At 44.6% G+C, this 16,855-nt stretch overlaps 1 protein-coding gene across 1 annotated transcript in view; it reads right to left on the reverse strand.

The window, feature by feature from the left end:
* The window catches only part of csmd2 (CUB and Sushi multiple domains 2), a 223,431-nt gene that overhangs the window by 59,436 nt on the left and 147,140 nt on the right, over nt 1-16,855 (reverse strand). Inside the window, exons 27-33 of the mRNA XM_041954696.1 lie at nt 12,808-13,010; nt 12,439-12,630; nt 10,567-10,705; nt 10,242-10,429; nt 6,708-6,902; nt 5,896-6,012; nt 3,944-4,057 (exon numbers count right to left, since the gene is read on the reverse strand). Of these exons, the coding sequence (XP_041810630.1) occupies nt 3,944-4,057; nt 5,896-6,012; nt 6,708-6,902; nt 10,242-10,429; nt 10,567-10,705; nt 12,439-12,630; nt 12,808-13,010 (1,148 nt within the window). The remainder of the gene's footprint in view (nt 1-3,943; nt 4,058-5,895; nt 6,013-6,707; nt 6,903-10,241; nt 10,430-10,566; nt 10,706-12,438; nt 12,631-12,807; nt 13,011-16,855) is intronic.

Here is a 16,855-nt window from a genome sequence, read left to right on the forward strand (position 1 = left end):
AAAAAATGTGCAGATTTCAGTGAAAACTGGTGTTTAGCCTAGAGCAGCACAAGATGACGTCAGGCTTTAACGAAACAACCATGACGATGCATGAAAGTTTTTATAAGATACATCACAATATGCAGATGAAGATGATCATTATTATAATATAATATTTAAGTCATACAGGACTACGCTCCTCTGCTATGCTTGCTGGATAGCTAACAATTTCCTTTAGCTACATTGTGACTAATGGTGGTTCTGATTATTGACAATGATCATGCATGACTGTGCACCATGTCACACATGTAGCTGAGCCTCTGAGCGGAGTCTGCTATCAAGCCATGTTTTGGGAGCTTAGAGGCTACTTTTGATCCACATATGAACCTTGGACTCGATGTCTTCTTTCTTGCTTTTTCCCCAGCTTGGAAATATTTCTAACTTACAGCTCATTTGTCTTGTTCCAGCCGCACTATTGTAACTCTCAATTATCAAATCATTACGGGAGAATGTGCAGCTGGTAAAAATGGTGCAGCGAGACTCTTAAGTGCTGTGGAACCAGCTGCAGAGATCACACCTCCCCTGGCTTTACTTCACTGGCTGCGTGCGAAACGCAGAATCAAATTCAAGGTCGGGTTTGCAACCTGCAGGGTAAGGTTCTCCACAATCAAGCTCCCGCTTACACTCAGGGAGTCTTTACAGCATACTCTGCAGGCAGGGCTCTTGGGTCTACTGACCCGGGCTCAGTGGCTGTACATCTGTGAAAATTCAAGACCGAGGGTGTTCAAGCTTTTGTCGTTGTGATTTGATTTAATCAGTCCGGTTTTGTGTTAAATTGCATCTGAAAACCTATTTGTGTAGACAGGACTTTCATTCGTGCTTTTTTTGCTCCCTGTGTGTGAAATTTACTGAAATGTAAAGCATTTTGCAGGAATATAGACTCTCTAACTAGAAATCAAAGAGGATGTTTTATGATATGATCGCCTGCTATCCTCATCTGCTCGTAGTGTAATTAAACAAAAGGAAAACCACATGATGCATCTACTGCGGTGAAAAACTATTTGTTGACTGACGCCGAACATGATGGGAAGCGTGAGCATCTCCGTCTCTGCGTCTCTCTCTTTCTCTCAGTGTGCCGCTGACTGGCTCTCTGCAGTGGATCTCATTACTCTGTGTCTGCTTGCTGTCACACTGTAGTGGGAGGCAGACGCGCTTGACCCCGGAGGCAACATCTGCGAGTGCGTGTCAGTGACTCGACCCTGCGCATGCATGTTCTGCTCACGTTTCTGTGTGCAAATATTTCTGGGCCTGAAGTAGAGGTAGTTTCTTACTGCATCATCGCCATGATTGTTCCACTGTAGGGTCCCCGAGGCATGCTGGGTAGTTTATTAGAGGAAGCCCTTGCTGCGTGCTATCATGGTGGCAGTGTTTCATAATTTGCTGCGCAGGGCAGGTATTCATTCAGATGAATCAAACATGTGTCAGCATGTAACTTATCAACCCTCTGGCCACTTTCCAGCTCCGAGCCACTTTGCCCTTAATGTGATCCTCTACGCTGGCATATGAAAGGCACGCAAGGATGGATTTGACTTTGGCTGGAAGTCACTGGTCCAAATTCAGTGTGCAGGTGTGCATTGGTTCAAATGCGGTAGTCCTGGGGAAAATGTGAGGGATTAACGCTCCAGCTGTTAAGCTGCAACTCAAACAGGTTTAGAGTTAAAATCAGAGTGAGCCCACAGTGGTTATATCAGGAAGACAGAGGCCATCACCATTTTCTAAATCAACTGAAGCATTAAGGTAAGTCTCTGTGCTTTCTTGATCCAGCCCTGTTGTGCATGCTGTCTCCTTTTGCTTTCTAGTCCCCACCTTCTGACATTCATATTAAACTCCTTTTTCTCTCCTTTCATTCTGTTTGTCGTCTCCGACAATGCACAATCACTGCCTTTTCTTCTCAGTATAGAGGGATTTGTCTCACCAAACATGAGAGCAAAGAAAACATACTGCTCAATGCTGAGGCGAGTTTAATGTAATATGCTATTTAAGGACAGCACAGGTGTTTTGACTACTGTGATTGACCATGCTTGACAAATAACATCCTGCCAACCACTAAAATACTCATTACCTGACTATATATTTACTGCACATAATGACAGCTTGTGCATTTAGACTGCGTGGGTGAATCTGTTCCTTTGTAAGCTCGCAGATGCATGTGTCTGTCGATTTGTGAGCTGCGGTGCATCTGTGTGGCAGATGCAGGTACACACTTCTGGATTATGCCTAATTCATGCTAGTTCATCATCATAATTCAGCGCCTCTGTCTGCGTGGGCTAAAGGTCTCTCTTCCTTTGCCAGAGTGTGTCAGCTCTGCTCTGCCATGCCTGGTTAGAGAGCTCTGTGAGCCCGCCGCCAGGAGTCCGCAGTTAATATAGCGTCCTGTTTATTGAGCTGTAAACTGGATTTTCTGAGGCTGCCCTGGACACAAACTAAAGTAATCATTTTGCTTTTGTTGAGCCACGGGGCTAGGGCAGGATGAGACGGAGAGCTGCCCTGAACTCACACACCTTTTCACCCGACCCTCTTGAAAGGTTGCGCCGCCCCTATTCGAGCCATTTCTTTTGTTGGCCATCAGCACGGATGTGTCACATGCATCTGCAATTTTACAACACTGCTGCAACAGAAAAAAAAAAAAAATCTTCTTCACCTTTGCACTTTTAACCCTACAGCAGCCTTCTATGCTTTTCTCCAGTCTCTTACATGACTGCTTCATTCAAGTCTTCCACCTTTGTATTTTTGTGCTGCACTTCTGTTGAACTTCTCTCCAGAAATTCCCTCAAGCGAAAGGGGTTATTCCACAGCCCTCACTTCATTCAGGACTAGTTCAGATTCAGAATTTATCTTCAGGATTAATGATAAAAGTAAGATTTGGATTATGCTGAGATAAAGGTAATGAATAGGATCAAAGCCAATTTAAGAGTTGGGGCTTGTCGCTGGGGTAACGATTAGATTTGGGAAATGGTTTGGTTAAGGTCTGGCTTGTGTAGCCAGGGACAGCTTTGGGTTGAGAGAGAGAATAGTCAATATCTGTTTCTCACACAGCTATTGGAATGCTTTCTAGCCTCTTTAAATGACCTTCCCTAGAATATATCATTGCTTTTCATTGGAAACTTAACTACAACATTTATTTGCATGAATAAAGAGTTGCAAGCTGAAAAGTTGACCCAATATCATTAACTGAATTAGCACAGCTTTATGCTATTTATGATAGTTGCAGTGATGTTAATGCAGTTCTGAGTAAGCGTCTTTGCTTCAGGTCTGCGTGCTAAACATGCACAGAGTTTTGTCCTGATGTAATGGAGTGAGGAAATCTCATTTCCCTGGCCTTAACACAGCATGCAAGCGTCTGTGTGTGTATGTGTGTGAGCAAGAGTGAGCGCACTCACATGTGAGCATATATTCTGAGAGCTGACATGTGTGTTTGTGTAATACCAATTCAGGTTTATGAAGTATGTGCATGCGGGTCTTCTTGAGCCTGTCTGCTGATATGTTATCCCTGCGGCTCTTTAAGTTGTTGTTGTCACTGCTGAATTGTTTTACAGCTCACTGGAGCCCACCTGCAGCCACGGCAGCTCTGCCTGTGTCAGCAATTTGTCTCGGGGTTTAACTGGATCCTTATGAAAGGGATAAGGCTAAGACAACAATAATTTTATTTAGTCCCCTCTTATGGCAAAAAATAATGGCCCGGGCGATCAAATAGTCAAATCGCATTTGCTGATTTGTTACACGCTGCCGCTGAATATGAAACAAAAGCTGTACAGGCGTGTGCGAGTCATGTGTCGCCTACCTGCAGTTCAATGCAAGTAGCTTCTTTCTGGAGTTTGATACCTGCTGAAATATCCCCCAAAGCAGCTCCCCAAAAATGTGTATGCATGCAGACATCTGAAGGTGTGTATTTTTGATTCGGTACCTGTGTGCGCTCCAGAAAGAGAGCTGAGAACACGGGAGTGCTGGGTCGCCCCGTCGTAAACCTCCACAATGTCATTCAGAGCAGTCTGGAAGAAGGCGAACTGACTGAAGACGACTAAAAAAGACAGATACAGACAGAAAACTGACATTAGAGGAAACTGAAATTTGCTAAAATTTGCGACTGCATCGCAGTCACGCTGGAAACTCCAAAAAAAATCCATGAAAAAGGATTCTGCTATATACACATTCAAAAGAATATTATGAACAGCAATTCAATCAAAGTGTCTTCTTTAAAGCGAGCTGAATAATACTGCCAGTTATGACAACACAACCAAAAACTGATATTACATGACTAGATCAGCAACCCTGTCTGGGCCTGATGGCTTGTCAGTAGATGAAAAGCTTTGGCAATGACAGCCAATCTGTTGCACAATGTGCAGCTAAACCTCCACTGTCGAGCTTTCATCCTTTCAACCCACCCTTTCTACTGCGACTGCCTCAACACATTCAGCCCTTTCACATCCAATCTATGTCTGGTTTAGCGATGACGAATATTGCAGGTTAAAGAGGAGGATGAAAAGGATGAGGGCAGAGAGGACAGAGAACCAGTGCTCTCCATCTGGGGCGCCGGCGGGACCTCATCTTTTGACTTAAACTCCTTCAATATGACTCAGCATCTGTTTTCTCCTGCTCGACTTCAGTGGTTTCCTTTATCGCACATCCTCTTCATCTCGCTCTATGATGAGAGAAGCCGGTGGTTGCGGTGACACCCACTCCGTCCTCTGCATTGAGGAAAATAGCCCATCATTAGGGCTGGTGCATCAGCCTAATGAGAAGCGGCAAGAATGGAGGCGAGAGCAATTTTGACTCTGCGCGACAAAGTGTGTTGCCTTGGGCCTCGCTGTCATTTCCCAGGAAAATGCAAATGTGGACTTTAATTATTTCAATTTCCTCCCTCGCTTTGACTCCACCGAGTGAAATATGTTGCCGACAGGGTCCAAGAAGGACGGGTGCCCAGACATTCTGGAGCAGCGCCGGACCTGCGAATGGGCGTCATGACCTCGACATTGAAAAGACTGGGGTGAAGTACCCCACGGCCAAACACATGCCAGCCGCTGCTGTTTAGCGTAATTTAACAATGATAGGACTTGAGCTTTCCCTTAGAGGGACCCAGCGCTGATAACTCATCACAGAACCAGAGGGAGAAGAAGAGGAAGCGAAAGAGAGAAAGTGAAGCAGGGGGACATTATGGCCAAGCGAGTGAAACATGTTCGCGTCTGTATTTGCACGTTTGAGCTCTGGCGCACTTCTGCATTGTTTTGCGTCCTGAATGATTCGCTGCTCCTACGGTATCACAGATACATATTGGAAGCGAGCTCTGACCTTTAAGATGGAAATGCCAAAACGCAGAGAAAATTCAGGAACTCTGCATCTTCCAGAGGCCAATTATCTCTTGATGGGTGTGTGTGTCTGAGAGAGAAACCGATGGTATTGCCTGATGTGTGAGATAGTGATTAAACAGCTCCATCACGGTGATATGAAAATATGTGTGTGGCAATAAGACAGATGGATATGGGAACTATCAATCACTGTGTGATTTTGCTATGTGCGGAAAGATATTTTTAAAAATGCACCAGCAAACCTCTGATTAAAGCACGTAAAGAATAAGTTGTGTGTGGGAGCTTTGCAAGTTTTCCACAAACTCGTTTCACATCTTCAACTGAGAATATTCAGGTGTGAAACAAAGCTCAACGGTTTTCTTCTTCCTTTCATTAGTTCCCACAGTGAAAGAATATGTAAGAATTTAGTGAGGCACTTGAGCACAGTTTGCGTTTTGTGCAGTTTGGAATAATTCCACCTTAATTAAACAGACGATTACCCACCTGCGCACACGCAAATAAAAAAAAACTGCTCGGAAAAAATGACCAAGCGCGGTTGGCTTCCTTGGCTTACCGTAATCCTTGGGCACCACCACAGAGTACAGACAGGTCCGCGCACTGCTGTAGTTGCCAGGGTAACCAGGAGACAAAACCACTCCCTCCAAACCCGAGTACTGTCCACCACATGGAGCTGGAGAGAGACACAGGGACGAGACATGAAGAGACAGGGCAGACAGACAAGCAAGGGCTAAAGCCAATAGCGTAAGATCCCATTTCTCCCCTACCTCCTGCTTTCCCATCCCCTCTGTTCCATTACTCCTAAATTACTTTTCTTGTCTGATTGGGCTTTGGTTGGAAGATGTCCCTGGTGTTTGCCACAGTGAAATTGCAATGTTTTCCAAGTGTCCCTCTGGGTTAGGCTGGGTGAGATGAGGCCCGGATCTCCTCGGCCTGCTCTGCGCATGCTTGCGATCCCGCATGTGTGAGCGTGTGTTTAGCTTGCGTGTGAGGACGTGCTCCACCTGACATACAACTGGAGGCTTCGCACCGGAGAGCCAGATTCCCTGGCGTCGGCGCTCTTTTACCAGCATTTTGAGGAGAACATGCACGGTGTGTGTTAATCAGCCGGGATGACGCAGGTTTTGTCATGAATGCGAGGAGCAGATATGCAAAATAAGAAGCTCTCTTCCAACCGCAGATTAAATTAAAGCTATACCCTCGTATCTATTAGCATTAGCTAAACCCACACAGCTCCACGCACATACCTGTAGGACACAGCTCTGCGCAACAACCGCATAATCATACAAGCATGTTTACATGTGATAAATCTCCAAACACTGATGTGGTTTGTGTTCCTAACAGCCGTCTCCAGATGTCAGTGTTTACCAATGCAGATGGGTTTGGGCTTGTTCCAGCTCGGCTTGCCGTCCCCCCCCATGATGCAAGTGAGGGTTGGGTCTCCCTCTAGTGTGTAGCCACTGTCGCAGTGGTAGGTGACGGTGGAGCCCAGCTTGAGGTCGGCGCCCACCCGTGTCCCATTGCGCACCAGGCCCGGCTCGAAGCAGGACTCCCTGGGGTTCTCTGTGGAGAGAGGTAACACGGTGGAAAATCAGCGACAGAAGGGAGCGCGTGTTGGTATTCAATAAAAGCATTTATTTTTTTTGCATCAAGCTGCAGCAGCGACACTGGAATAGAAATTGTTTCCTGCCTAAGGTTCCTGATATTCTCGGATTTCTCACTTCCTTTACTCGTTCTCTTTTCCCCCCCGCTACTCTGTGCTTTCCTCTTTCAGTAAATATATCTCACTGTCTGCCACTTTTCTCTCCAGCCCTTGACGGTGCCCCTTCATCTGTGGCTGCTGGAGGTATGTATGGCTGCGGAGACAGACAGGCAGCTGATTGAGAGTGGCACTGCTCTGGCCCAAGGTCTGCTGACTGCACACAACCGCCTCTCACACAACGCTTCGCTGTGCAGTCAACTAGAGAAGACAATGCACATACGCAAGCTTTCTCTCGCGAGCACACACACACACACACTCAACCTCAACACACTCGCACAGGCTGGATCTAACCACATATCAATCACCACTCCTGAGGTCGTAAGAAAGATGTCTCGCTCAATCTACCATCACATTGCTCTTAGGAGGAAAATGTGCATGTGAGAGGAGGCCTGTCAATCTGGCACACTTCACGCCCTTACAGCTAAAATAAACATAGGAAAAACGCCCAAAGCAATTTCGTTCAATCTTAAATACAGTTCACTTGCACAGCAAACTTCAATATTCGATGACTTATCGCGCACATACAAAAGGGAAGGTGAGTCAAACGTTTTTTTTTTCTTTTTATCTGGAAAACTTCAACTTCAGAGTGCAACTTTAACAATTCAGTGCCTGACAAAAATGTGTGCATGAGCCTCAGCTGTCTCAACATCAAGTAGTTGAACGCAAACATTAAATAGGAAACCTTTGACAATGTTTATACTTTAAAAGACTCTATTTGGAAAGAGCTAGACTACTCTTTATTTTTTTTTCTCGTGCCAGCGGTATTTTACAAAAAGCATATTGTTACTTGTCTCAGACTTGATAATGTTAACTTCCCTGGAAGCGCTCGTCTGTGGGGTCTTTTGACTTTAATGAAGAGGACCAACAAGCTGGAAGTGATTTTTACATGAGGTGTTTTTTCTTGTTCCACCATCTGCCACTTAGAGAAGGGCTCAATTTGCACCAAGAACAACAACCTCCTCCTGTTTTGTGCCATCTAGCAAATTCCCTTTGTGCTATAAAACAAGCATACACAGGACCACACTGTAACTGTAACACAATCTAACTGAAGTTCTAATGATTTACTGGTGATAAAATGTACATGTAGCACCTTGGATAAATGCCTAGTTTCTAAGTTGAAACCAGGGGACCTGCTGACCGGACAGGAGGCTGCCCTTCATGGCTGCACAGAGTGCCGGGGCCAGGCATGTGGTCTGTCTGTCTGTCACCCTGGGCACCTGTTCTAGACAGGTTGAGCCCTTTCATGGGTTTCGACCTGAAGCTTCCCTTGCCGCCTCCTTCGTGTGATGGATGTGGCGGGCGTTTGGTGTGGAGCGGCCCCGGACACAAGCTTGCGGTGAGGAGGTCGGTCAGCGCAATGAGGACGGGCAATTTAACAAGGCCTGCCCTGGGACATTTGTAGGTGCAAGAGAAAGTGGACGAGTGGCATCATCTGTTTTGGAAAATACTCAGAGGAGCTTAAATGTGATGTGAAGTGAAAATGAGCCTAAGAGTTGGTGAAGGTACTGGATTAGACAGATGTGATTATGGGGATGCTTGTATGTGTTCTTTTTCTTTTTTCCCTTTCTCCCACGTCTGTGTCTATGTGCGTTATTCAAATGTGGCTCAAGCATGGAAAGTTTTTGCTCACATATTTCCCTGGAGAGCCTAATCAGACATGGCCAGAGACACGGGAACAGAGAGACAGAACGATTGCTCGGTAAAGAGGCTGACAGCACCTCAGGCAGATTTTGTAATGCAATTTTCAGAGGCGGGCTGACCAAATACTAGCTGGGCCAACTCGTCAACTTGCTGCTTCCTCACCAAATAGACCCAAAACCTGCAGCCAAACACGCTTTTGTGCCATGTTGTTTGTCTGAAACTGAGGAGGTAATTTATGTATTATTTGGTTATGGTTCATTAGTGTGGAGAATTGGAAGTGGGGAGAGGGAGTTTTTCTGAGCCACACACTGGGTCCATCTGCTCTACCAGATTGGCCATACAATATCACACACTGTATCACACACTGCAGTAAATATAGCTGGGAGTGAGTTAAGGGGTAGGCTCTGTAACACTGTCTCACCAAAACACTGTGCTTCACTCCATTTATGTACAATTTGCAAATGAATCACAGCACAGCCTCGCATTAACAGCCAGTGTTCTGAAATCAGCTGAATTGCTTATATAGATCAAATCCTATCTGAACGCCAGCCAAGAGACAGAGAACTCAGGGTCGATCTGGAATTGGTTAAACGTCTGATACCTTAAACAGCTCTAATTGAGGCTGGGAGATTTAGGAAGATTTAACACTGTTCTCTCATGCAAAGCCCTTAACGAAGATGCGCTGTCCAATTTAGAGCTTGTTCAGCGTCTGTATATTTGTTAGGAAAGAGGCTTTAACGTACAGGCACTGAGGTGCTGCACCTGTGAGGCTGAAACACAAATGCAGAAAATGCAGGCGTGCTGCATTATCATTAAACCAACCGGCCCTCTTTCATGGATGACTGTGATCATACTGCACCATGTGTGCAGCGCAGAGTACCTCGTGTGGGCCCTCCAACAACATGCTGCGGTCAGCTAAGCTCAGACACGGGACAACAAAACGTTGTTTGCTCTAATTTATGAGAAGCCTTTTGTGCAGCTGCAAAGCACTGATCAAAAAGAGCTTAAGCACACACGCTGTCGGCTTTTCATTTTCATAATTCTTTGTGTTAGTCGGCTGCTGGAGGAGGTACAGATCAATAATGACTCCCAAGCAGACCGTGGCCCAAATGGGAGGATGGTGATCAGCACGCTGCAGCACAGACACCCCATCCTTTCTCTGAAGCAATTTTCACACAACTAATCTTACTTGCTTTGGACTCGACACAGGAGAAAGTTAAAAAGAAACAATCTGCAAGGTCGATAAGCAGCAGAGGGTAAATCCATTCTCCTTCTGCCAGAGGAAGAATTTTAAAACATGAATTGTTTGGAGGATAAAGCCTCACACACTATTTAAAATTCACTGTTTTGTTGAGAATCTTAAGACACTGAAGGTGAAAAGCTTGTGCACGCGCAGACACAGACAAACAAGATCCAAGTTTACACTAGCTTGGTAGTTTTGTCCAATTAGCCGAACACTGTATTGTTTCAAGTCATTCCTCAAGTAAAAAGGTGCCCACCTGTATACTGCAGCACGAATCCATTGCTGCTGAGGGAGGCATCACTGCGGAAAGCCAAGAAGAGCGTGTTGGAGCTGCTCTCGATGCGTTCTGGAACATCTGTGCCATAGAAACTACCCAGCAAGGGGCTGAGGGAGTCCGGCCCGTCGTAGATATGTAAGAAATCATAGCTGGGCTCCAAGCTGAACCTGGGTACACAAGTGTAAAAGAAATGTACTTAAACGTTTGCAGCTCACATGAGCTAAAATAAGGCAACAAAACAGTTCACTGGTATAATTTCATAATCTTAATATATGAGGTAATTGGATTAAATACTGAGGCTTACTGGTTGAAGCTCAGAGCGATGACATAGTCCTGTGTGACAGTGACAGTCCAGTCACACTCCCTTCCATGGGGGTAGGGTTCGGGATAGTCCGGAGACAGAATCAGCCCATTAGGACCTGTCAGGTTCCCGCCACACGGAGCTTTCAAGAGGAAGAAATTGATCAGAAAATGCAACAGTAAACAACACAAGAAGACCAATTTTCATCTTGAAATGGAATATCATCTAAATTACAATTTACATGAACGCAAATAAACTAAGAGAGGAAAAGAGGGGCTACTTCTGTTGCATGGACGGGGTTTAGGTATGACAAGCCTGATACAGACCAAAAAAACGTACTTTGCAGATTATTAATTAGATAATTTTGGTCAAATTGCACAGCCCCCCTTATAATAAATAAAAAAAGAGACAATAGTGATGAAAATGACACAAAAGCATGTAGGCAACATACTCAGAGAAAGTTTCCAAAGGTACACCAACTTCACAGCAGTAGTAAATACATTGTTTTAACTGTAATCTACAGTCTCCTGCTGTATGTGGTATACGGCTTCCCTGCAGGAAGTGTTAGCATCAGATGCTTAATTGAGCTGTAGCTAACACCCATCGACACTGCTTACCACGTTCTCATCTTTAAAAGTCAGGGAACTAGTGCTGTCAACGAGCATTTTAAATTCCAATTTTTTAAAAAAATCCATACATTATGTGAAATTATATTTGAACGTGGAAAAAAAAAGCTGCACTGCCACAGCGGGTGCATTGAAAGCACTGCATGACAGACAAGAGTCACAAAACCAGTTTGTATTGTCCAGCAATTAGGTTTTTTTTGTTTTTTTGGGGGAAAATCAGTTGAAGTCTGACATTAAATCTATGTAGATGTTTAAATGTAAATGGCTCCACACGCTGTTTCCCCTGCTGTTTCTCTGATGCCCGCTCTCTCTCTCCCCCTCCTCTCCCAATTTGGTGAATTAAGAGTTTATTTAAATCGATCCAGAATTTGTGGTGACTGTCGCAACAGTCAAAAGATGAACCAGGAAGGTCACATTTGAATGAAGCATGTTTTATGATGCTAAAACTACTGTTGTGAATGGAGTCTGGTGGCTTTGGTGAGAGCAATAAAACAGCTGTTTATGGTTACACAAAACAGATCTTACTCTTTAAAAAAAATGCATCGCCGCAGTGATCGTTTCCACAATGACATCAGACCCTTGTTATAACAATCTGATCCTGTCAGTGGCAAAAACAAGCAGTGTTTTAGTGGACTACATTGGCAGTGTGAAAACACCCAGAGGGATTAAATTGCGGCGTATAGCCCAAAGAGTGTCCTGCGCAAGACTTACCGAAAAACGATCAAACTAATTAAGCGCAGCACTAATTAAACAAGGCAGCTACTTATAAGGTCTTAATGTGTGTTGTCAGTTCGCATTGTTTTGTAGATCAGATTTTGTGTGATCAGACATAAAAAAAAAAAAAGTAGGAGAATAGAAGTCTGAGAGGTCTGAGCTGTTATTGAGAAACAGGATAATCAGATCGCTCTGTCTGCAGCAGTGACTTCAGCAGACATTTAGGGAACACGGCCAAAGGGTTTACTGCTTAGGATTCACTGAAGGAGTCTGTTAAGTAATCAGGTTAGGACTCATATTGTCTACCTGTTTCACAAAAGTCAGACCAGTGAGAGAGGTGATACACTAGACTGCTTTAGGCAGGTTGTGGGGCATAATGTACTTTATAAGTATACCTTTTATTTCTATATTGTACAAACATGAAAATGGATGGGCTAGCTAAGCAAAGTGAAAGAACATTCAGGCTGGCTCTGATCAAAGTGCATGCAGCATCATTTGCCATAATAGTTGACTGCATGTTGTGTTAATTGAGTACCTGTGCATGTAGGAGGGTCTGGCTGCCAGAAGTAGCGACCGTTGATCTCAGTGCATGTGATCCTGTTGGCCCCCTGCAGGATGTAGCCAGGATCACACTGGAACGCCACATGATCCCCAGGTTCCCTGCTGTCCCCGCTGCGGGTCCCATTAGTCGGCATGCCCGGATCATTGCAGGAGGTTGCAGTAGAGACTGAAGGAGCGAGAAGAGGCTCAATCATGAAAATAATCCTCAGTTACAAGATGGAAAAAAGGGGTATTAGTGTCATAGTTCACAGTTAAACCTGTGAGTAGTGAGGTTTCTCTCTCTACACCCAGTTACCAACCAGCCATTTAACCCACTTCCTTGACCCTCATCCTGCCTCCTCACCAGAGAACTGCAGAGCGAAGCCCTGCTTGCTGGTGAAGAAGTCTGTGGTGAACTGCAGGCTGACGGTGTTGAAGGTGCTGTGGGCGTCCGGGGGCAGCGCTGAGCCACTCAGCTCCCTCAGCAGCACCCCACCGTCCTGGGGCCCGTCCCAGATCCGAAGCACGTCGTGCACATCCTCCGTGTGGAAAACCAGGAAATGCAGACTGTCAAAGACAAGGACGAGACACTTTAGAGGCCATGACAGTTGACAGATGACACTCCCTCTGATAGATTTAGGTTCTAACCTCCATGCATCTCCTCACAGAAATCAACCTCAGACACAAAAAGCCATTTATTTTCTGCCTGAAAAATTAAAGTTGGCTCTGAATATTGCCACCTCCTATTTGCATTTCACTTTGTTCAAACAAACCTGTGGTCCTTTTAATGGAAGGTAATTATGGCAGAAGTCCATATCTTGCAGCTTTTCCATTAACAGCTTTAGTCAAGAGAAAAATCTATGCTCCAATTGTTCTGTCACATAATGTTGGTGGAACACAGACCGGAGGATTTGTAAAGAAATATTCTGCATCCTCCATCTTTCTTAAAGGTTACTATTAAAGTCAGGTGTTTTGTTTGTATTGCATGGAGACTAAAATTAAATATCATGATAATAAAGCAGTAGGCTTTTGGCAATACAATTCACAATTTTCTAATGTAATGTAAATGTAAAAAAAAAAAAAAAGATGAGTCAGAGCAGATGAGGAGGAAATAAACGGATTAAACCAAACTACGGAGTATTTAAAAGAATCAGTCAAGGTAATGATGTGATTAAAGGAGACAATAAGAATAGAGGAAAGACAAAAACATGGTTAAGGGCAAGAATAAAGGAGGGAGACAAAAAACATTTCAAAATGAATCACAGACGCTGCATCCAGAGCATTCAACGGATGTTCCACAATGTCAGTCAAGCGGATACGTCTGCCATGGCATTTAATAGTTTCAGTCTCGACATCAGAAAGATGATGCTGTCAAAATATCTACCCTTCACTGTGGCGCAGACAGCTGTCAGCCAGCTGGTGGTCCACTGGATGTGAAATGCACTGCAGTTGGTTGCGTGCGTGTTTGTGTGCGTGTGTGTGTGTGTGTGTGTGTGTGTGCGTGTGTGCGGCAGCCTCGATGCCGTGGAGTCATAATGATATATTGCTCAGAGTCTTGCGTGTGAGCATGTGTAAGTACGTGTTTTCGGACAGGTTCGGCAAGATTAAAGGGACAGAAAGCGATGCTTTGGAAGAAATGACAGACACGGGCCGCTCGATATAAAGGACTTAGTTGAAGACAAGCAACATCCTCGAATAGACTATTTGAATTAATTTCTAATATTTTCCTAATCAAAAAATTTGTAAAATAGGGCCTGAAGGTCAGCTGATTTAATTTGTGCCTTTGAATTTTTCTTAAACACACTGCTGTCTTGCATGCCTTCAAAATAAGAGAAAACAGCTGAACGCACTGAGATGAAGGTGTACTCGAAATAAAGGAAACGGTTAAAATCGCGTTGAACTGAACTTGACACACCTGTCTCACACACAAAGCGTTCAGCACAACAACAACACTGTTTCTCCAAATGAACAGCAGCGAAAGAAAACAGTGTTCCTTCCCCTCGGATGATGTGCAACATCCAGCGCGCGTGTCACAGGGGTACTGGGATTGATCTGGGTGAATATGAGCTCACTGGGGAACACGACTCTGATCCTCTGATCTTCAGTTAAAACAGATTCCAACACGAAACGAAATCTGTGGTTCATGATATTTGTGTTCTGCGGCTTCAAAATGAGAAATGATTCAAGCTGTTTTTATAAAAAATCTATTGTGAAAATGATTTCATTATGAAAACTCACTGAAAATCATTTTCCCCCAAAGCAAATTCCTATGGCCAATTCCTTTTTTTACAGACATCAGTCTGTAGAACTCTGTTTATTGTATCATCAACTTAGTTTATTATGAATCTGTCCGGTAGCCATTTTCTCAAAATATCATTTGAAACGTGTTGAATGGTAATCTCTGTCGTATTCATCTGGAGGAAACCACGCAACTTTCTGTGCTTTCAGCATCCTCATCCCTTTACACACGAGCACACACACAGAGCCTTGGGCTAAAGATGATGCAGAGGAGAAACAGCAACCCACTGATATGTCGGCTTTAGCAACAAGTTCCCACCGTTTCTGCATAATTGGTGTCAGACTCCGATTCCCATACTGTCTGATGTGTGAGCAGCAGCCAGAGGCTACTCGACTATGTGTGAGTGGATATACTGTACATAACCTGCTTGGTAAGTTCTATTGCAATCCCTGTGAAAGGAAGTGCACATAAAACAAACAGATACAGACAGGCACACCGGTACATATTCATGCAAATGCCCGCTGCTGAGTGTGTTTGAAGGGTATGTTGCATTGCACTCCCGTATATAAACATCGGCGCCTGGGAAACGGAGACAGAGACACACATACATACAGTACACACATTAACCTCCTTATCGCTGCAAAGCAGCACATCACATTTCCAAAATTCATCACCTAAGACCGGGAATGAATACTAATCCTATTCTTTGTACTCGTTCCTCTGCGTATAGTTCTCTTGCTAATATTCACTGAAGCATCGATAATACACTGTGATATACAGATATCAGTCAATGAAAATATCCTAAATAAAAAAACAGCAACACAATGCTGATACACATGAGCAGTTGGAGGAGATAGAAGTGAGAGCAAGCTGAACCTGTTCACTTCTCCTCAGTACTCTTGGCTCCACAGACAACCAATTAAAATGACAAATTACAAGGCATACACCTGTGTTTTCTCTCGTGAGACGCCGAATCAAACCCGAGAGCTGATGGTCTATTAAGAGTTAGAAAAGACACCCGTTTCTTTTGTTTAGAGTGGCAGCAGCGCTGAGAGATGGCTGTCGAACCACTCTGTGGTTCAGTCCAAATATGTGGGTGTGAAAGTGACCCTTCTTTAGCAGCTACTGCCAAGGAGCAGTTGACCAGGGCAGTTTCAGAAAACAGCGGTTCCCCAGCTGCCAAACATTTCGCAGATGCCACATTTACAGTTTGTATCTGCTCTGGTGTTAAATGAAATCTGCAAATTGCCAAATATCTCATCTGTTGAATGGTGTTAACTAGTAACATATTTAGAGAATAAACAAAAACAGAATTTGTCTGCCGTCGGCCAAACCTCGTGTGTGTCAGTCTGCAAATGTGAGGGTGCGCCTTCCTGCAAACAACGTGCACATGCACAGCATGTTTGTGTGTGTCGAGACAGCGCTGGAGATGTGAGCGAGCGTGAAGAAGATGGTTCCGGGGGATTTGCATGAGCAATGTCAGAATCGGGCACCAGTCACGCGGCGGATCCGCCGCTCGTGTGCTGCCGTTCCCACGTTCTAATGCAACCTTCAGGACTGTCAGACGCCGAATGGCGGCGCGTCCCATTTCAGGATTTATGTGTTAGAAGGGAGATGGAAAGGTGGGTGGAAAGAAAGAGGTGCATTGAGGGAAAGCAGAAGGTGAGGGAGGGAACAAAAACAAGCCCGACGTTAATCATTGCGGGGTTGCTGGAAGAGGAGGATGATGGCGGGAGGATAAGAGGTTGATGGAGAGCAGGGGAAGCTCTGAAGGATGGAGGGATTTGTGCTGAGCGGTCAGATGGATAGGATGGACGTGGGCTGCATGTTAGGATAATTGGCTCCTTTTATACAAGATCTTAATAGCCTATCTCTCCTTGTCACTTTCTGGGAGTGAAGGCGGGGGGTGCGGGATAGGGAGATTGTGAAAAAGAAAAGATGGTGAGAGGATAAGAGTGATGCAGGAAGGAAGGATGGAAAGATGTCGATACCAGCATGTAAAAGTCTCTCCGTTGAAGTCTTACATACTTGTTTAACATGTAGGGCATAGTGTTGAACTATTTCTTCCTCTACAGCGTGCTCTGTGATGGGCAGGTGGGCAATCTGGCCAAAATCTTTCATCACAGTACACATAATCTTATATCACAGTAACGATATATATCACAATACAGTA

The sequence above is a fragment of the Chelmon rostratus genome, chromosome 16, assembly GCF_017976325.1.
Source record: "Chelmon rostratus isolate fCheRos1 chromosome 16, fCheRos1.pri, whole genome shotgun sequence".
Taxonomy (NCBI): domain Eukaryota; kingdom Metazoa; phylum Chordata; class Actinopteri; order Chaetodontiformes; family Chaetodontidae; genus Chelmon; species Chelmon rostratus.